Genomic DNA, 21,715 nt, shown 5'->3' with positions numbered 1-21,715 from the left:
GTTCACAGAGATAGCCTAGTAATGGCGCAAAAATGTAGTCAACGGAAATAGGCTGGCACGTCGTTGAAATTATCGTGCGTTGGAACCCATTCGATGACTCTTTTTTAAATGAACAAAGAAACGCATGATTATTATTAAATTCTGTCCCAGCTTAACTTCCATCCAATAAACTACTTATTTAATCTGCATCATATAAAATTTAAATGTATCATTGATAATTTTTGTGATCAGCAAATAAAAACAAATCAATCAGCATAGAAGATAGTTGTTTACAATCGCACTAGTACTTATTATTATACCCTTTCCCCTACATTTGTAAAGCAAAAGCTTTATTTCTCGCGACTCACAAGCGATGCAATACCGTAAGCTTCATAGATCTTCATAAGCAAAAAATATTTGATACAAAATCTCATTTTATAGCACAACAGTTCTATGACACCTCATGGTAGCTCTAAAATTATGCCCCCCTAAAAAAAATGGTGCAATATGACGTAAATTTATGGCGCACTATTTCGCCTTAAAATGGAAATGGAGTTTTTTTATTGATTATATGCATAAATTATTATTTAAACACATCGTGCATTATTTAATCCTAATTTAATTTTTTTGGGAGAAGAATTACATAAAAATTACGAGCTCAAACTTTAGTAGCTTCGATTGTTTAGGTCTACCTAAACCTATACCTAAACCTACCTAAACTTGTAAAGCTTTGGATTAGGGAGAGATAACAAAATTTGTACTGCAGCGGCATTAAGAGAGTCTACATAAAGGGTGGTAAAAGTGTATTTTATATACACGATATATATCTCGTGTAAAACTAAACGAATTCATGTGCAGAGCATCTTTCTATCTACCCTAGGTGAAGTCATTCATCAAACTGTAGGAAAGATATTATCAAAACGCCGCTTGGCGGTTCCGTCCGTCTGTCTGTATGAACGCAACAATCTCGAAAAGTACAAGAGATAGAAAAACCAAACGTGAAGAAACTGAGACTGTACATTGACATACATACTATGTCTCTACCTACGTACTAAATATTTTTTATTTCGCTTCAACATTTTGATTTTAACAATAAATTAATTATAATTATATTATATAATTTTTATCAACTGTACCTGAAAGGTACAAGAATATTTTAAGTTTGTGGCAGAACCCATAAAGTACATATATTTTTCATCAGCATGACAAGACGTTTCAGCTCTGTCTGTCTGTCCATCCGTATGAACACCTAGAGACCATAAGTGCTAGAGGCACAAAATTTTGCAAGCAGATGGTTTGCATGTGTGTTTCAAAATTAATTCTTATAAAAACAAATTAATTCTTAGAATTTTTTGATTATAGTACATTCGACGACCACATCCAATTAGTGTGCCCGTATATTAAGTTTCATCGTTAGAGGCAAATTTAAATGAAGTAATAGCCATAAATGTAATAGCTTCCCAAGCTCTGCCAGCAGCAGCTTTTGTGGTTGCTGATTTGGATCAATTATTATTCTACACATATGTAGGTACAGAGTATTTCATGTATTTTCATATTAAATTTGTTTAAACTAAATTAAAAATATAAATGTAAAACAAACGAGTTGAACATTAAATTCTTGCCACCCATTTTCCCCGTAACAGCCATGCATTCATCATATGTAGCTATAACAGCTATAAGATTTAGTGCAATTATAATTTTGCTAATACTTTAGACAGTATTAAAAATTCATGTATGGGAGCTTTGTAAAATATTGTGATAAACATGCTCAACATATGAATATACTACATAGACTTACATAAAAATTACCTAATATGGTTCAAAAGTTATCTGAGTTCATACTGACGTACCCACGGATATGTATATATCCAAACGTCTTGTCATGCTTATTTATACGTGTGTACCTATATCATTGGGTCGCTACGCCTTTTGACTTTCTACTATGGAATAGAATACAGAATTTTTTGAAAGATTGATCGTTGTCAAAAATGTAGACTGCAAGTCGGGCGATATCATAAATTATGTATTTATCACCTTACAGATTTTTAATAATATTATGGGCTTAACTTTTTTAAATTAGACAATGGTATTGAATATTCAAAAACTGCCACAATAGCAATAAGCAACAAGATAAATTGTTTATGTGCACCCTTTCTTAGTAAATAGCAGCTGGTTACCCTAGAATGGGCCTCACAACCTCACAATGGCAGCTAACCTAATAATCGATACTGGCGGGTTTCACAAGCTCGTCACTTGTTGCACGTTTGGCTCATGAAACGCAAAAGCTTTACAATTGATTGGCATACAGTACAGAATTAAATCAATCAAGCGTTTTCGAATTTGTCAAACAGCCAATAAAATTACTTTTAAAACAACAGAAAATCTTCAAGTCAAGCATACCCGACACTGAGACACCCTCTACCTGTACCTGTGCGTTGTTATGTGCGGACAGAGCAGAACTCTGGACTCTGCTCTTGTAGTTTGGGGGCGTATCTCTGGAGTAAAATTGTTTCGCTACTTGGATTTAAAACAGAGGAAGAGAGCAACATAGTTTAGTTAATATAAACTTTTAGTTACTGTAACTTTAAAATTATTTAAATTGACCAAATTCTTCAGGGAAGCTTTTTCCAAAGAGAGAACGATGGGAAATATCAAAATCATTCAAATGAACTTGTGTCCTAGGGACTAGCAGAGTCAACCAAGTTTTGGGCTTAGATGTTTTCTAAATCCAACCGTTCACCTAGATCTAAGTATTTTTCTTGTCATGTGATATAATATATTATTGGGGTTGAGTTGCTGCCTTCATTGTGATTTGTACGAACGTAATATACTATTTTTCCCTTTCGGCTACAGGGTACAACAATTGCGTTCTTGCCAGCCCGCGCGTCATCAGAGTACTGGCGATTCCAATTTAATGTGAATATATAATAAATATGTTCAATAAAAAGACGAAGATGAAAGAATAGAAAAGAGGCAATCCAGCCAATTTATATGCGCAATATCAACAAACATACTTAGTTTGTAAACAATTAAAATAATTTGATGGACGCACCAAATTTGTAGCCAAAATGTAGAGCCAAAATCTAAATTGAGCTCGTAACGGAATAACGTAATGGAGAATTCAGACAGCAGTAAAGTTCAATTAAGAGCGCAAAGAGCAGCATGCGCGTATTTATGGTGAGAGATGGAAACGAGAGAGCGGACATTTTCAGAGCAGCGATCAGTGGAAAAAATGTTGGTAATTTATTTATAACAATGTAATTGTTTAAATATGCTTTCTGTGTATGTGTGTGTATATGGGAGAGAGATAGAGCAGCTGAGTATGTTAAATGTTTATTCTATTTAAGAAAATTGGAGCAAATAAAAAGAGAGAGAGACAGAATGGCGGGAGCAGCTGCTGTGCGCGCTGATGAAAGATCGGCAATCATACCCATTCACTGTATACTATACTTTGAAAATCAGCTGACATACAAGAATATGCACGCGCACCGTGTGCCGGGACAATAAAAACTACTTACAAAAGCACGTATACGCCCCGCTGACAAGGGAAGTTCACTAGAGTAGATTCAAGATCATCCTTTTTACCCTTTTCTGCTTATGTATTTTATTGGTCCCCTTTTTCGATTATAATACATATCTGTATGTATTCGACGCTTTTCACTTTGACTTTTTTCGTGTTTTCTGTGCTCTTCGCTGTCTTATTTTGTGTCATTTTGAGCTCTTGCATGTTTAATTTTTCTGCTTATCGATTGTAGCCCAAATTTTACGTTTCACCAGCTCGTATTTGTGCCAAAATATTTGATGTGGGTGCACGATGCCACAGTCGCCGTCACCACGCCGGGCCCCAACAAAATTGGCGGCGGGCTGGCGGCTAAGAGATACGCTTCGCTATTCGTACGACTGCGCAAGCAGGTACGTATTTATATATGTATGTATGTATACATATGTATACCTACTATGCATTCATACACACATGTATGTACATGTGCGTACATGTATTTCTGTGTGTGCAGCAAATACATGCCTCGACTTTGATGTACGCCTCAGCGTAAATTCATGTTGACAAACGCATAATGACGTACTATATGACGAAATGAGTCGATATACAAGTTGCGTGCCAAAGTAAACAGGACTTTTTAAAAATAAAAAGCAATACTCGATTATACCTGTAACCAAAGGGTGAACAATTTTGTTTATCTTTAATTTTTTGCGAGAATCATGTAACACACGAAGGAGGTGTGGCAGACCCCTTAAAGTAAAGTAAAGTAAAGTATATTCTTGATCAGTATGACAATATATATTGCTGTCTATCCTTCAATATGAACGAAAGAGTCTCAGGAAGTCAGTATAAGAGTTAGAATAACCCAAGCCGATATCCACATTCTTTTAAGTACTATACGAGAAATGTACAAGAGTATATAAGGTTTAAGGCTTATAAGTAAAAAATTTAACAAACAGAAGGAGGCATTGCAGACCTTATAAAGTATTCTTGATCAGCATGAAAAAACAATAAGACCTAGCCCTTTCTGCCTGTCTGTGCTTACCCAGGTGTTTTATCTCAGAAACTATAAGAGCTAGAGACATCAATGCCTTCTATGATTGAAATCTGTGTTTCAGAATTTTCAACCTGCCCCCACTCCCCCGCAATTAGTGATTTTCCAAAACTCCCGCAATTCTTTGAATTTGGCAAATACCTCCACTTAGTGATTATGTGGCCGCGTGCCGAGTTCCATCATGATAGGTTAATTTGAAAGGAAGTTATAGCCCTGGATATAATAAAATCTCTCAAGCTCTGCCCGCAGCTGTTGTTGTTGTTGCTGGTAGCGCATCTCCGTACTGCACACACGCTCACACAGGCACAGGACTCACATAGACACAATTCCTATGTATAGTAAATGTGAGTTACATGAATTCGAAAACGAGTAATCGATCAACAAAATTTATTGTAATACATATTTAAAATTTCGTTTTTTTTAATTTTCTTAATTTTTTTAAATTTCTATAATAATCCTACACATACAGACATACATATGTACGCAGTATTTCAAAGTCGGGACACCTGACTATAGCTTCTCCCCTTGTTCAAAATGTTTAAGCCATAAATGTAATCTCTGTTTCAGCAACAGCATCGACTCTGCACTGTACATAGCCACACGGTGTAATATAAATTTAAAAAATATTTTAAAGTTTTTTAGGGCTTTTGGCCACTTTTGTTCAAATCTACACAAAAAAAAAGAAACACAAGCCCATGCAAAAACATTAATAATAACTTCGCAAACACGATCATACCAATGTATGTGTAGAAAATAATGCTGCCACCTTATAATACATACTATTTCATACGAGTAAGTTTCTTCTCGTTTAATCATTTATTCTATACTTGTATTATTTGTTCACTTTCGTCTTTCAGCCAACTGGATTAGATATGTAATCGATTAAACTACGGAAAATTTAAAAGATTTAATGGAATACCCCTCACATTTTCAATAAATTTATTTTTTCAAAATTTTTGCACAGCAATTTGTGTTGCAACACGGGGCATGCCGCCACAAACAATCGTGCTGCGCGCTATGCATTCGCACAACTCAAATCAATACAGAATGCGTACGAAACAAGATCCAAAACGCGATCCCTAACAAAAACAACATTGTTTGAGTTTTGAGTAGAGGAGTGCGCTGAATATTAATTAAAGTTTGCGCTTAGTTTGAATTCTTCCCTACTCACACTCACAAGCGAACAGAGACACACTCTCAACAAGTGTTTTGCGTTGTAAAAACAAACGAGAGAATCTCACAACAAAAGACAGAAGCCCAAGAAATGCAAAGAAAACAAGCAATCCATATTAAACGCATTCCACAGAACCTCAGAAGATCAAAATCTAGCAGCGAGGCATGCAAAACGCGTAGTCCCGCAAGATAAGAGTTGAGATTAAAGACGCGACGCTGGCGACGTCAGCGGTAAGAGAGAGTTTACGGCGACGGGCTCGTAGAGAGGGGCTGTAAAGCGGGGGGAGTCCCCAGAGCACTGGGTTTAGAAGAGACCCGAATACACTTAAAACTTCGAACATTTTCAATATAACATTTCATACATGCAAGTACTATATGTATGTAATATAATAATATATACTATTTGTGCATGGACTGGGCTTGTTATAAGGAAAGTCAAGAACTGAATTCCCACCCCGGCGTGTTGTTCCTGTCGACGACTCTGAGTGAAGTGTTGCATAAATGAGTAGCAGCAAAAATGCCTCTTAGCATTGGGGACACGCTTTTTGCATATGTATTTCGCCTTGATGATGATCGACAGTTTGACACTTTATGTCGTAGCCGCTGTCAAAGGATGGCGGTTACTTATTTGCTTTCTGTTCGCCTTGCCTACATCTTGGCGACTGCGCCAATTTATTTTTAGCCTTGCATCTCAAACTTACTGGATAAACAGCAACGGACGCTATTTGAAAGTGCTAAAAGTCATGGCCAGAGGGCGCTTCGCTCAATTTGATTCTTTTTGAAGTCCTTATATGCGTAATTATCTTTTTCCTTGACTTTTGCTGGTTTTCTTCACTTTTGGAAATTAAAACGCACAATTCAAGCACTTGTTATCGAAAATGTATTTAATCGGTCGTAAAACACTTTTCCTGCCTTTTCCACGTTCGAAACGCGCATTTCGGCCACCAAACCGTTTCACGGCAAACTGCTTACTTCGCTTCCAACACGTAAATTCAAATAGCCGCTTGATCGCCGACCGCCTCAGCATGCACAGGCAATAAAATAAAAGCAGAGCAAGCCAGCGGCCAATATACATACAGTATGGAGGCGGGTGAAAAAAGTTTGGCGCGCTTTGGGCGAACATTTTCAAAGCGAGTGTCGTCATTTGAATGCGCTCTTATTTATTTGAATGCTAAGAGAAATGCCAACTAAAGAGAACGAGAGCAATTGCTTGTACGAATATGAAAGCTTTAGCGCAATTGTAACAAGAATGGAATGCCGCAGTCGTGCGCGATTGACTCTTCAATCACTTTTTTTAACATTTTTATTATTATTAATATTAGCTCATAAAACATATTGACGAGGTGAGAAACTTAGTGGCGAAAGTAAAACTATAGCTATTATTTTAATAATCCATACGACAAAAATAAAAATAACGAAATCAAAATTTTACACTTTGAGGCATATCGATCATCTCAAAAATAAATTGTATTTTTGAAACAATCGCAATTCAGCGCCTTGTGTTTTGTATTAAAGTGACGCCAAAATTAAAAGTTACAAAGTTAACCAATACAAGTTGAAATAACTTTTTAAGAATATGGATAGTATTCAATCAGGTATTAACTATGATTTTTACTTTATAACACTTTGTATCGCCAAATACATACAAGACAAAATCTTAAATGACCTTTTGTGAGCGTGTTTTGTTTACTGTTTCTACTTTCCCTTAATCTTTTAGTTGTGATTCCGATGCTCATATTATTCTTTATAGTATAATAATAATAGATTAAATAACAAAAGGAATCAGCTTGAGTTTGGTTTTTTCGAATTGTGTTGTTCTGTGATTCTCGTCTTCGCTCCCGTTCTGCATTTCATATAAGTATTTTATGTTTATAGTTTTATCTTTTATTAGTTTCAATTTTTCGTATAGGTGCTTTTCAATGGGCTATATACGATATGCAAAGCAAAACCCTATGATATACACAATATTGAGAAACGCTGTAAATTTAAGACATTCGCACATTTACATATTCCTGACATGAAATGCTTTCGTGTTGATCAGCGAGTTGACTGAGGAAGCTGCTGAATCGAGAAATAAGGACATACAAAAATGTCGACCAACAAATAAAGATGTTGGCCCGTCAGAATGATGTATAATATATCATATTAAACTTCATACTACAATAAAATATCATACGGCTTTATTATTAATTACCAGGATGTGTGCTATATGATATATAGGTGCTCTCTGGATGCAATTTGGTCAACTGACGTAAAACCTCCTTAAATGGATACAAACCAAAATGTTCAATTTGGATAAAACACAAAAAACTATATATAGTATGTAGGAAGAATTTATTCTAAATCGGTCAGTTATGTGAGAACTATATGTGATATAGTTGTCCGATCTTGACGATTTTGATACATTGCCATCTTACTACAAAGATAAGCCTATGTCAAAAATTTCAGTACGATAGCTCCACTTTAACTATTTTAGTCGCTTACTCCCATACGAGTCCGCCCTGTGCAATGTTGTTCCCGGACTGCCTTGCTCTTTTGCTAAAAGAAAATATTTATGATAGATGCATGAAAACCAAACCACTTAGATCTACTTTAACCAAATGGTAATAAATGCCACTTACGTTGTGTTTTATTTGTTAACATTAGAGAATTGCTGAAGTATTAAATATGTTGATTTGATATTATTCAAGGAAGTAATAACGCCTATTTCTCCACTCAGGAAGCGTTTCAGACCTTCAAAGAAGATATATACATATTCCTTATTCCTGCAACCCTGGCTTCAAAACTGACTTGGAGCTCTCCGAAAGTAGGATTATGGTGCCAAATTCAATGCTCACCACTACAGCTGATTCTGTACCCTAATTTTACCTTCTGTCAAAACAACGAAGGCTACGAATACCATATGGAATCCATTGCAACTAAGCGTATCTCTCACCCCTGCTACATCAACGTTTTAAAAGAAAAAATTTTCCCATCTTTACTTCTACGAAATAAAATAAAATAAAATAAAATAGAAGCTAAACAAGCCTAAGTCCGTCCTTACTTTCCTATTACGAAGAAGGTTATCTCTTTTTGTTTTGGGGATAGGGTATGTAATGTCATATGTAATCATACAACATATATACTTGTATGTATGTACATATGTCGTATGGTTAGTGGTAATTATACCCTGTACCCAAAGGGTACAAGGGTATATTCGTTTTGTGCGAGTGCACATGGAACACACTGAAGGAGGCTTGGTAGACCCCACAAATATATATATTCTTGATCAGCATGACAAGCCGAGTCGATATAGCCATGTCCGTCTGTCTTTCCGTCTGTCCGTCTGTCTGTCGTCTGATTGAACGCAAGGATCTCAGAAAGTATAAGAGCTAGAATAACCAAACTTGGTATACAGATTCTCCTGAGCCCGAGAAAGGACGAGTTTGATAATTTTTTCTGATCCACCCCCCCCCCCCCCACTCCCCCCCTATTAACGGTTTTCTATAACTCCTGTAATTCTTGGAATTTAGAAATAAAATTTGGTAGTCACATTAGGTTAGTTATTATGTATCCGTATACCATGTTTCATTATGAAAGAATGATCGGAAAGAAAGTTATAGCCATATAACCGGGCCCAATGCACACATACATACATAAGTACAAGTACACAAACACGCATAGGCATGATTCTGATGTAAATGTAAATGTATGTATGCATGCATGGAATATTTTATATTTAATTTAGTTAATTAATTAAATTAATTTAGTTAATTAATTAAATTAATTAATTTAATATCTTTTTTGTGGGCTGGTACAGGGTATTTAAGAGTTGAGCCTGCTCGACTTTAGCATTCCTTTCTTGTTAATAACAATCGGCTTCGGACCAGATGATGACTTGCTACCTTTTTTTTAGGGCTACATAAATACGAAGTGTTATGTAAAAATATACCTTATTTTTCATATTCTACACAATTCAACCAGAGTATCGGAGAGGTACAAAGTTAAATGCCTTCATAGATATCTATATATATGTATATATATAGATAAATATGTACATACATATGTATGTACCAACACACTTATTCATATTATATGCTGAGGGCAGACACATACACACATTGACAACAAGAATACCACCTGAATAAATTTAAGTTTTGGCTATTTGAATACGGCTAAGATTGTTTCTTTCCGCTATAAAGTGTGAAGTATTGGGTTTTTTACGCAGTCGCAAAGGAACCATTTCCTGAAGTTTACGGGGTTTAAATGGCAACCAAAGAAATTTATATTTTCCTGATTATCACAATTTTCTGCTATCTAACTAGAACTGGAGTCTCGGCCGTAACGTGTGATGTTGCCCCCCTGGACCCAAGCTGTGTGAATTGTACAATAAGCCCGACAAATGCAGAGTGCTTTGCTGCAACAACTACGACGACCGTGGCAACAACTACGAGAAGATCTCTAGAAGGCAGCATAAGGAGTGTGATCGGAAGTGTCCTCAATCAATATAATCTGCGCAAGAAAAAATGGCTGCGGTCCGTACAGGAGTACAGACTATTTTAATTAATATTTATGGCCACTGAATGAACATACTTGTATGTAAGAGAATGTGTGAGATAATCGCAATTATTAGGCAGATTGCAAACACAAGAGGAACGGAATAAAATTCTGAATTTCGTGCAAAATATTGAATATGTGAATAATACCAATAATAGATATTACATAAAAACAAGAGGGGCATTGTACGAAATTGGCGAAATTTTAAAGTGGCGGAAGGGAGAATATTATCAAACATAAGGAAGCGCGGCAGAACACCAAAAACATATTTTCCTGATCAGTGTGACAAGACGATTCGATCGTCTGTGTGAATCACAGCAAGCATAAAACCTGGAATAATCAAATCGGGTTCAGAATCTTCCAATTTTTTTTCTGATGCAAAAGCATGCGATTCCTTATTGTTATACCCTGTACCCAAAAGGTAAAAGATATACTAGTTTTATTTAAATTTTAAAACATTTAATCTTGGAACATATCAAAAATAAAAAAAAAAAAATTGGTTAATATATATTCTTGATCAGTGTGACAAGACGATTCGATCGTCTGTGTGAATCTCAGCAAGCATAAAAGCTGTAATAACCAAATACCAGGTTTGGTTCAGAATCTTCCAATTCAGAGAAATATCATGCTCGTGTTTCTTTTTTCTGATGTAAAAGCTACCGTTCCCTTAAAAGGATATACTAGTTTAATTTAAATTTTAAAACATTTAATCTTATATAATATCAAAAATAAACAAGAAAGGAATGCTAAAGTCGAGCAGACTCAACTCTTAAATACCCTGTACCACCCCACAAAAAAAATAAATTAATTAAATTTAATTAATTAATTAATTTAATTAATTAATTAATTTAATTAATTAATTAATTAAATTAATTAACTAAATTAAATATAAAATATTCCATACATGCATACATACATTTCCATTTACATCAGAATCGTGTCTATGCGTGTTTGTGTACTTGTACATATGTATGTATGTGTGCATTGGGCATGGTTATATGGCTATAACTTCCGGTCAACCTATCATAATGAAACTTGGTATACGGATATATAATTACTAAATGGATGTGTCTACCAAATTTTATTTTAAAATTCCAGGAATTACGGGAGCTATAGAAAATCTTGAATAGGGGATGAGTGGTGGGATGCATCGGGAAAAATGAACAAACTCGTCCTTTCTCGGGCTCAGGAGAATCTGTATACCAAGTTAAGTTATTCTAGCTCTTATACTTTCTGAAATCCTTGCGTTCACACAGACAGACGGACAGACAGACAGACGGACATGGCTATATCGACTCGGCATGTCATCCTGATCAAGAATATATAGACTTTGTGGGGTCTGCCACGCCTCCTTCTGTGTGTTACATGTACACTCGCACAAAACTAATATACCTTTGTACCCTTTGGGTACAGGGTATGGAATTCGGTTGACAGGCAGATTTCTTAAACTGATTTTTATTTCAATGTATTCTTATTATGCATTAAAAGCTGATGACAATTGATTGAAATACATTAATTTAAAGGAATATCCATATTGTCTTCTATGTCTTCTCTATGAACGCATGAATATGAGTGAGTATAAAAGCTGGAATAACCAAACCTGGTATTCAGAATTTTCCAATTCAGAGAAATGACAGGCATGTGCACTTGGTAATTAGAACTAAGAAATCATTGCTATATAACAAAACGACGCCTTAATTCGAACTCATCGGCGTCCAACACTCGACAATTCAAAGTTCCATAGAGAAAAGGCGGAAGGATTGTAAGTACATTTTGCGACAAGTTCAAACTTGTATCAACGTACAGGAGTTAGTCCCGCCCGTCGCGCCGCACTTCATAACGCCAAGCAGACCGAAAAATCGACTTCTGCGCATCTAACGGTCCCGCTCAAGATTCGTCCCGGTAACTGTTTTTGTTATGATTAGTTTGGCTATTTGACACACTTCGCACGAATTGGTTTGCTTAGTTATCACTCAGTTACTGTTACTCTTTTGACATTATTATAGTATAGCAGTTAATAAATAATAATTGATCAACACTTAATAATTCGAAGTTTTATTTATTTTCTCTCATATATTTTGAACCATTTGATATTTTGAAGACTCGATAATTCGTAATATTTTAAGAGTCCCTCCAGCTTCGAATTAACGACAGTCGACTGTATAATAAAATAATAAAAAAAGGGAATATTTATATTGTGTCCATAATAAAATGAAAAGTATTGTAATTACTTGTATCGCCTTCAATTACTCTTTTCGACAGTGTGGCAGCATTTAAAATAGTGGCAGCACCATCTGCAGTCGTCGGAACGATGGTGGCTTTGCACCAATTCTGTCATTCTCGTTCGCATTTTGCGTGTATTTTACTGCATTTAGAAACAGCCGCGTTAAAGCATGCAACCAGTGTAAAATCGAAATCAAGGTAAATTTTTGCCATAGAAACTTTTACACCTGTATCACACCAGTTTAACCTCAAATTCGGGGCACCAAAAGTAACATAAATTACTTTCCCTTAGAATTTTATAGTGAAATAAACGGGGCGTGTGTGATGTAATCGAGTGAGGGAGTCAGGTGCCACTGAGGTGTGCGTACGGTTGTCATATCGAATTACGCGATCTAAACTATGTGCAATTTAATAACAGAATTGCCGCTAATTGGCTGGGGCTGGAAAAATGCAGACTTAACCTCATTTGTCCAAATTGATTTATAAACAGTTGGAACAATTCTTATAAGAGACGACGGCCGTTCCGCCATGATTGTATGCTGAACGCGAGTATTGGCCTTTGCAAACGTCCGAGCGAGATGGCTAGTTGTAGGAACTGGAAAGTGTATTTGTGTGCTGCCAGATGCGGGCATTTTGTTTAACAATTTGCAGCTACTTCTTTAGTGGCTTTAATTATTACATATGTTTTTCAAAACAAATTATCAATGCATTCCAAAATTTAAAGTAAGATGTTTAACTGAGTGCTTTTTTCGGTATTTTTCTTGCCTTAATTCTTAATACTTGCAACTAATCAAATGTCTGGCAGCACTCACTTATGTCTCTCCCGGCTCGTTTGCACTTCTTCTATAATTTGTTTGAGCACATGTGTGCTTGTGATTGCCCGTCCCAATTGTTGCTTATGCTAGGCTTGTGCTGTTTGCTATTGCCAGTATTTGAACAACTTCGGTATAACATTTTTACAGTGTACACGGCAGTTGAGTTATGAACAATCAGGGCTATGGCGGCATGCAATGGATACAGCACCACGCATCTGTGGAGTCAGACGTTGCGGAGAACGATGTCGGGGACGCAGCTGCGTACCTTATTAACGGTAATCCAACAGAACAAGCCCTCGATCACATGGCGGCAGAAAACCTGATCTTTATGCGTGATGGACAGCTGAGCGAGATTATAGCTGCTAATGAGAACGGGGGTGCCACTGTGCTTGTTAGGGCTGACGGCAGTGCCGATGCATACGCCGACTCGTTTGACGATGACGCTCAAGTGGTCACCGAAGAAGTCATCACGGATGACTGGGTGCAACATCAGGGGGCGGAGCGGTGAGTAACCGAATATATTAGCAGAGAGATGTAAGTCACAGAAGGCTCGCTCTTATAGCGTGGAGATAGCAGCGGAGCAAATTGCAGGCAATAGCAGCTCGCAGGAGCTGCTTGACATGGAACAGGATGAATATACAGCATTGCGCCCGTACCCATGTGACTTCTGCAGTCGACGATTTCGCAAAAAGGCCAGCCTTAACAACCATATGCTGGCACATCAAAACGATCGTCCTCACCTGTGTAAATTGTGTGGTGCTCGTTTCTCGCGCCGTGCAGAGCTCATTAGTCATTTTAAAGCGCACGCCGAGGCTCAGGATGCGGCGGATGCAGCAATGCAGGAAGCAACAGGTACGATAGATCCGTTTAGTGCAAGAACGTTTAATATTTATCTAGTTACGTTGTGAGTTGCAGTTAAATTTGAGCCGCATCGCAGATCCATTGACGATCATTACTATGACCAAGATTGGTCGCCTTGTCCGGATCCTGTGCCCAGTAGTACCATTCAAACTGCGGATCAGACGTCTTATCCTCATGAATCAAACACCTCTCTAAGCGCTGTCGTTGTCCCGGCAGCAACGCGTGGTCGTATTAGTCGACTCAAGCCGAAGGAGGAATACATTGTGATTGCAGAAAAGCCGGCGTTAGCGGAGCTCGAATACATTGAGAGTCAGCAAGAGCAGCAGTCGGTTATTTCGAGCTTGGATTTAGCGCATGTGGCCCAGCCTGTGCAGCAGCCACAACCTCGTTTCCCCGTGCTGGACGAGAGTAAACCCTTCGTATGCCAGCAATGTGGGTTGGCATTTGCACGGGAGAAGGCGCTGGTCTCTCACGTAAAGGTAAACCATGTAAATTATGTAATGTTGCAAGTGTTATTAATGGGTTTAAGCGCTTGGTGCATCATAAGAGTGCATAAACCGCAATGTAAAGCTTAAACATCGAACTAATTCTATTTCCTTGTCCACAGAACCATCGTGTGGACTCCCCTTTTGAGTGCAACAAATGTCAGGAAATGTTTTGGGATAATAACAGCCTGCAAGAGCATCAGAAGTCGCATCAGTTTGAGGAAAGCAACTCTGAATATGACCCCACCTCGAGTGGAGACAGTGCCTCTGACTCCGAGCCAGAACAACTCTACGGGGACTTCTACTGCAATGAATGTGGCATCTGCTTCCACCGACAAGATCTGCTTCGCCGTCATACTAAGCAGCACGAGAAATTGGCTACAGCTAGAGCTGGTGCTCATGTAGAACCAACGTCAGGCACGACTGGTATTGGTCATGAGCTTGCTAAAGATGGGGAGCATTGCTGCAGCACATGCGGCAAATCCTTTCCCAGCGCTCTGGAGTTGTTAGCTCACGCCGAGATTCATGCGCGCTTTCCGCCTTTCAAGTAAGTTGTCGAATATATAAAATAATTGGTAAATAAAATCTTCACATTCAGGGCTTATATGTAATGTAATTATTTAATCAAAAAACATAATGATTGAAAATTATATACATATAAGTATTTTTTCCTAATTTGAGTGTTTACATCCTGTACACAGAAGGAGGCATGGAAGATCCCCTAAAGAACATATATATTATTGATCAGAAAGACAAGACGAGTCGATATTGCCATGTCCGCCTGTCTGTCCGTATGAACGCAAGGATCTCGGTAAAATATAAGAGCTATAATAACTGAACTTTGTATCCTCCTAAGCAGAGGACAAATGGGTCTTTTATCTGATCTACCTCCCCACTCCCTCACTATTGATGATTTTCCATAACTTCCGTAATTCCTGGAATTTAGAACTCAAATTTGGTACTTCCATCTTGTTAGTGCTTATGTGTCCGTATAATGAGTTTCCACATAGACACATTCTTATGTAAATGTGCACTTATACACCCTTTACTTGCGTTCGAATACCCAAGGTGGTATAATGTAAACAAAATTTGTGTAATATTAAAATTTTATTACATTTTTCATTTTTGAAGTTTCTACACGTGTAGAATGACAAAGTCGGGACATCCGACTTCAGCTTCTACATTTGTTTTAGCTTTTATTTTTCTTAGCGAAATCAGCAAAAGGGCTACACTATGTATTATTGATTTTATGAGGCAACCATGATAAATATGAAAACTTAAGTTTGCCACAATACTTAAATCAGTTGTACATTACCATAGACTATTCATAATTACGGCAACATTGCAGGTGCGTCCTCTGTGGCATCAGTTTCTATGAGGAGCAGGCCATCAAGCGGCATTTACACACACGCCATCCTCACGAATTAAAACCAAACTCCTGTGTACTGTGCGGTAAGGAATGTCGAGACCGAAAGGCACTTATCAAACACGCTTGGGACCATTCTCGCGAGAAATGCCATTCGTGCTCTAAATGTGGCAAAAATTTCCATAACAAGGCTCGCCTGAAGCGTCATATGGCGTCACATCGCGACAAGTCAGTGGTATGTGAGGTGTGCCAGGAAGAGTTTCCCGACGGCCGATCGCTCTCCAATCATCGCCACTCACACAGCACCACATCTCCAGGAAAACTGTTTCCATGCCATGAGTGCGGAAAAACATTTGGCTCGCGCAGCTCGCAGCAAATCCATGTTCGCATCCACACGGGCGAAAGACCCTACGGCTGTCGCTACTGCTGGAAGGCCTTCGCTGATGGCGGGACTCTCCGCAAACATGAGCGCATTCACACCGGCGAAAAGCCTTACGCCTGCTCCGTGTGCCCTCGTGCCTTCAACCAGCGCGTCGTTCTTCGCGAACACATACGCTCCCATCACTCGGGATTAGATGTGGAACGTGGCACTTACCACTGCACGGTTTGCGAAGCGGATTTGACTTCCTCCAATGATCTAATACAACATCTTATACAGCACAGCGACACAAACACGGCCAAGCAACGGCAACCTGTAGTAAGTAGAAAACAAAAACTAATTGCACATGGTTTTCTGGTTGTAGACTTATTGTCCGCTCCAGTGCGACCCGATAGGCTATTTTCATACCAACCCGAAATGCATTTAGATTCACAATTTTCATTTTGTTATCCGTACTGTGTGGAGCTTCCACGTAAAACATCCATAACAAACATGTAATCAACATGGGATTGATCGCATTTATTTTAGTTCACGATCTTTGTTTTCTATCTGATAAAATGTCCTTTTTTTTAGACCGGACCACGGAAATACAAGCGCCGGCGGAAGCTGCAGCCGCACGAGATTGCGCACTTGTGCGCCAAACCAAAGGACCCCGAATGCGACGATTACGGTAGCGACATTGACATCGGTGACTTTGATGTAGACAATGTGGAAGATTTGTTTGAAATATCGGAACCAACCAAAAAAGGGACTGGAAAAGATAAGCGCAAAAGGGGCGCAGTTGAAGGTGTCAAAAAATCAATGGCCAATGGGAGCAATACGTCAGCTAGTACCAAGTCTGAAGCAAGTGCGCAGGGCGCACAGACGGTGGCAAAATCGAATGTAGAAAAGCCACGCTATGACTCAACCAGCAGCACTTCGGACAGACTATGGGAGGAAAAGTTTATGCATGGAAGTGGACATCCTAGTGATGATGCTTACAAAACCCTCTTTCAGATTGACTCGCTGGTGGTAGTAAATGACACGGCGCTGCCTGTGGAAACGCCTGCCAGCGTGGTAAAAACGCGGCGTAACGTCAAGCATAATGTGAATACGGAGCCACAGGCACTTAGCATGTCGACTACGGCGTCTGCGTTGGAAGCCAAAAACAATAGTCATACTGGTGGCAGCTCTAACAGTCGCAGTAGCCGCAAGAAACTGGCCAAGGCAGCAAAGGGTGCAGCCCCGACAACACGACCTCGAATGATACATACCGAGAAATCGCGTGTGCAGCCGTCGACGGAGACTGTCAGTGGATCAAAAAAAACGCGCGGGAAAATGTACGTGACGCGCACCGAAACCAACAGTCCGGTTCAGACCAGTGCCTCTGCAACACGTGCTAGTTCTTCGACCATGGTCGATGATTATGAGATCATTTCACCCGCCACACAGCCACCTAATCAGATAAGCTCTAGTCCGCTGCACATTAAACAGGAGCAGGAGCAGCAACAGCGTGTGCAGCTCATGTACGATGACACACACCTGTTGCTAGACGCGACGCTTCGTGAGAAGGCATACGAAAAGTTTAATCCAAGCATTGTCAACGATCTGGAGGAGATTCTGCGCTCCCCTCTTAAGTCTGATCGCAATGCGCGCCTACGCTTCATTAGCGAGTCATCTACGACGCCACAATTTTTACCGGATGAGGAGCAGAATTTAATCAAAATTGAGCCTACATCACCGGATCTGCGCGAAATGGTCGAGAGTCAACAACGAGTCACAGCCTCAACAGGCCCTCCCGCTTCGTCCGCAAGGACCACACGCCACCAGAGACAGTCACAAACTACCAATAACAAATATCTGCCAGAGAGTATGCAGCAAAATAACTCAAAAGTGTCCATGAAGCGACTCAGTGCCAGCAAAAACGCACCTGCCTCGAAATCTAAGAAACCCAAAACGACCTCACCGTCAGCTATGACTGCCAAAGTCAATGATACCAACAGCTCGACCACCCAGTCATATCTTGGCTACGTGGACTCGTTCAATGTGAATGTACCTGCCAGCTCTAACACTGCCGATGTCAGCTCGGGTTTCTTCTCCATTTCCGAGGTCGTTTCAGCTGCGGATGCAGCTGATGCAGCGGCCAAGGCGGCAGCCACGAGTAAACCGGAGCGCAAGGCACGAACTTTCGAGTGTGAGATGTGTTCGGCAATATTCTACGATCGAGCCCAGCTGTTGGAACATGTGCACATTCATATATAGGCCTAGCCGGGGATTTTTGTAATTCCCTGATCAGACCGTTCTGCTATTATGAAGTGTGTCCTGAATCAGTTATGTTATTTAGAGTCTGTTGCTTGATATCCGAGGAGATCAACTTCATATATGCTTTACTATAAATTAGTTTTTAAGTTTATTTAAGTTTCACGGTAAATCTTTCCCTCAAGTTGGTCCTATGGGACACTATATTTTTGGAACAATTTTGTACATTTTGATGTATTTTCAATTGTAAATTGAATTACTTAAACAATAGAAGATATGTGCATGCACTGTTCTTGTATCATTGTGCTTAACTAAATTGGATATGAGAAGTGATTTGTTGTAAGGCCTATGTTTTTATACCTTAACACTTGTTTCCATGAATACGTACGCTGAAATAAATTGTTAAATAAATATTGTAGATAACGTTTATTTTTTGTAATTAAGAATCAAAAAAGGGCTGCAATGGTTAAGCTGTCGAAATATGCCAACAGATCGCTGCATATCGAAAACCGTCGACTCTTTAGATCAGTGATCTTTAAAACCATGTTAGAATATACATTTTAATTTGTATGGATTTGGTCATTTTTGGATCACAATTTGCTGTGACGCCTTTTTCTCCATTTGTTTATAACAGCTATACTTGTATACTTACTACATATTTATGTACATACAAATGTTTAAAAAAGTTGTGTGTCCGTCAAACAGAAGCTTCGATGTAAAGAAGCTCTAGTAGCTCTATAACTGGAAGAAATACATAAGTAATGAAACAGATGGACCCACATTGCAATTTGGATTCGTCTCATCATACGTATATGTATATGTACTACATATATGTTCATACATTACATACATACATATGTAAGTATGTACATACATATAAATTTTAGCCTAATCTTTCTTTTCTGTGTGGGGAGTTATTCTACTTGTATTTTAAAAGAATCTCGTGGTTGAGACAAAAGTTAAGAATCTGAACTAAATCAATTTTAACCGTTAAAATTTAACGTTAATATGTATGTTTTTTCCTTGGGTTTGGTACATTTTTTGTTTGCGAACAAACGCTATCAACTGGCACCTGTAGGTATGTACGTACATACTTGTACGTACTTGCTGAAGTTGTTCATATTGCATTATCAATATTAAAATTGGGTACAATCACTTGTACATGTCTGGATGTTATTACAATTAGAAACAGAATTGTGTGTCAATACAAAACAAATATGGATGAAAAAGCTAGATGAGCATTATATCGAGGTAGAAAAATTTTAAAAGCTTAATAACAGACATTAATGAGCTATTTATTGAAATTTGATTAGCAACTTCTATAACATTAATTTACATTGTACATAATTGAAATAAAATGTAAAATTGATATTCGCATGCAGCAATAGATAAATATTTCAGCTGGATAAATTGCAAAGTGTTGGAGAAGAAATTTAAGCTAAAAGACGACTTGTATATATTTAAAATAATTTAAATGACTTTTATTACTTTTATATGGTACAAAGGTCTTTAAAACTGTCGATAGTCCAATTATCCCACATTTTAATTGGACTCACAATCGGCAGATTTCCAGATCTGACGGGAAAATAGCTAAATTGGCAACACTGTGGCTGACACATATGTATATTTATCTGTTGATGCCAGCTGATGTTGGCGAGTATGGGTGTGTAAGCGATTTCGATATCTATCGAAAGCAAAAGTATGTAAATCATTAAAAACTTATCATCCTCTTTGTTTTCGAAATTATCGCATTTTATTTAATAATGTAATGGAAATATTCAGGAATTGAGTGTTGAAGTAAAAGGTCGGGTTTTTACTCCGAATGAGTTAGTTTATTGACAACTGTAAAACAGCCCACATTTCTATCGAAACACTGGTGTAAAATGAAATGCGTAATATACTTATACTCTTTGTGCTTTGTTCTCATCAGTCTAGCAGCCATGTCCAATGCCAAGGGTTCATTTGTTGGCGGCCAAGCCGAACTAAGCGGTGCAGACTTGGATAAAGCCATTGAGCTTCTGGATGCCTCACTAGCCAAGTTAGGCGAAATCGACGGTCCCAACTATAAGTATGTTATGAACAGTTTAGTCATGCGTCTTAGAACTGAAACAGATTCCCTTTGTTTTCAGATCCGTCAAGGTCCACTCTGCCACACGCCAGGTTGTCTCGGGCTCGCTCTATCGCTACAATGTGGAGCTGAGCGATGGCAATGCGGTCAAGCAATGTGTTGTGAAAATCTGGTCACAGCCCTGGCTCTCTGTAAACGGCACCCAGATCACGGTACAGTGCGAGGGCGATGACGATGAACTGACTCGTACATGGTAGTGCCGCTCAAGTTGAATATTCAGCTCTCCAGGCGCAAAGTTCGTCGGCAACTGAATATGTTTATATTTTGTATTGAAAAAATTGAGCCGTTAACTACTGCGCTCACGTAAAACCCGTTTTAATTTACACTAACCTGATGGTATTTAACATCAAATACACATAAATATAAAGCTTTTATTATTCTAGTTTTGTACTAAGATGTTAATCCAACTGTATACATAATACATATATAAGTTCAATATACATATCTACATACACACGTACATACCCGCATAACCGTTTGTGGGCAGTTTGATTTGCGTTAATTAGTCATCAAGCACACAACAAATCTGCGACGAATAGTTTGTTGAGTAGTAAAAGTACATACAGGCGTTCATGTACATATATATAATTTCGTATTTCCATGCAATATATACATGCATAAGTATGTGTTTACAGAAAAACTCATATTTATTTGAATTTATCTTTGTTTTGTATTGTTTTTGCAAGATGCACAATACATGAGTGCTCACAACCAAGTTTATAGGAATACGTACCCTGCTTATCTAATTGCTTATATGCATGTATGTACATACATACATATGTATAATAAAATGTACATTTTAAAATATTTGTATATGTATAAATGTCAATGTTCCACAATATTTATCACACTACTAGTATATAAATATTTTTGTATTTGCATTTATATGAGTACAGCAGGATCGGAATAGGAACCTTGTTTGTTCTAGTAAATATTTACTCTTGATGATGATATGTTGTTGCGAAATCCATTAGTTAGA

The 21,715-nt window shown here is 38.2% G+C and overlaps 3 protein-coding genes across 6 annotated transcripts in view; 2 read left to right on the top strand and 1 right to left on the bottom strand.

The window, feature by feature from the left end:
* Positions 1-6,715, bottom strand: part of LOC115625077 — a 55,794-nt gene extending 49,079 nt beyond the window's left edge. Inside the window, exon 1 of the mRNA XM_030519966.1 lies at positions 6,407-6,715. The gene's annotated coding sequence lies outside the window, so the exon portion shown is untranslated. The remainder of the gene's footprint in view (positions 1-6,406) is intronic.
* Positions 6,716-12,536: 5,821 nt separating this feature from the next.
* On the top strand, positions 12,537-18,909 carry LOC115625253 (RE1-silencing transcription factor). Of its 2 annotated transcripts, XM_030520246.1 has the most exons (7): positions 12,537-12,662; positions 13,427-13,783; positions 13,842-14,131; positions 14,195-14,619; positions 14,748-15,172; positions 15,974-16,688; positions 16,944-18,909. In XM_030520246.1, the coding sequence occupies exons 2-7, from the start codon at positions 13,446-13,448 to the stop codon at positions 18,609-18,611; spliced, it is 3,861 nt and encodes a 1,286-aa protein (XP_030376106.1). In that variant the 5' UTR covers positions 12,537-12,662; positions 13,427-13,445; the 3' UTR covers positions 18,612-18,909. The 2 variants fall into 2 exon arrangements, with proteins under 2 accessions (XP_030376106.1, XP_030376107.1); XM_030520247.1 differs by lacking the exon at positions 12,537-12,662 and having other exon boundaries at positions 13,368-13,783.
* Positions 18,910-20,268: 1,359 nt separating this feature from the next.
* On the top strand, positions 20,269-21,196 carry LOC115625267 (cystatin-like protein). 3 transcript variants are annotated; one of them, XM_030520269.1, is made up of 3 exons: positions 20,269-20,307; positions 20,539-20,676; positions 20,738-21,196. In XM_030520269.1, the coding sequence occupies exons 2-3, from the start codon at positions 20,549-20,551 to the stop codon at positions 20,931-20,933; spliced, it is 324 nt and encodes a 107-aa protein (XP_030376129.1). In that variant the 5' UTR covers positions 20,269-20,307; positions 20,539-20,548; the 3' UTR covers positions 20,934-21,196. The 3 variants fall into 3 exon arrangements, with proteins under 3 accessions (XP_030376129.1, XP_030376128.1, XP_030376127.1); XM_030520268.1 differs by lacking the exon at positions 20,269-20,307 and adding an exon at positions 20,313-20,412; XM_030520267.1 differs by lacking the exon at positions 20,269-20,307 and having other exon boundaries at positions 20,481-20,676.
* The last annotated feature ends 519 nt before the right edge of the window (positions 21,197-21,715 follow it).

Source organism: Scaptodrosophila lebanonensis, unplaced genomic scaffold (assembly GCF_003285725.1).
Source record: "Scaptodrosophila lebanonensis strain 11010-0011.00,11010-0021.00 unplaced genomic scaffold, SlebRS2 tig00000072-arrow-pilon, whole genome shotgun sequence".
NCBI lineage: Eukaryota > Metazoa > Arthropoda > Insecta > Diptera > Drosophilidae > Scaptodrosophila > Scaptodrosophila lebanonensis.
Note: the sequence above shows the minus strand (reverse complement) of the source record. Positions and strands in the feature narration are given on the sequence as shown.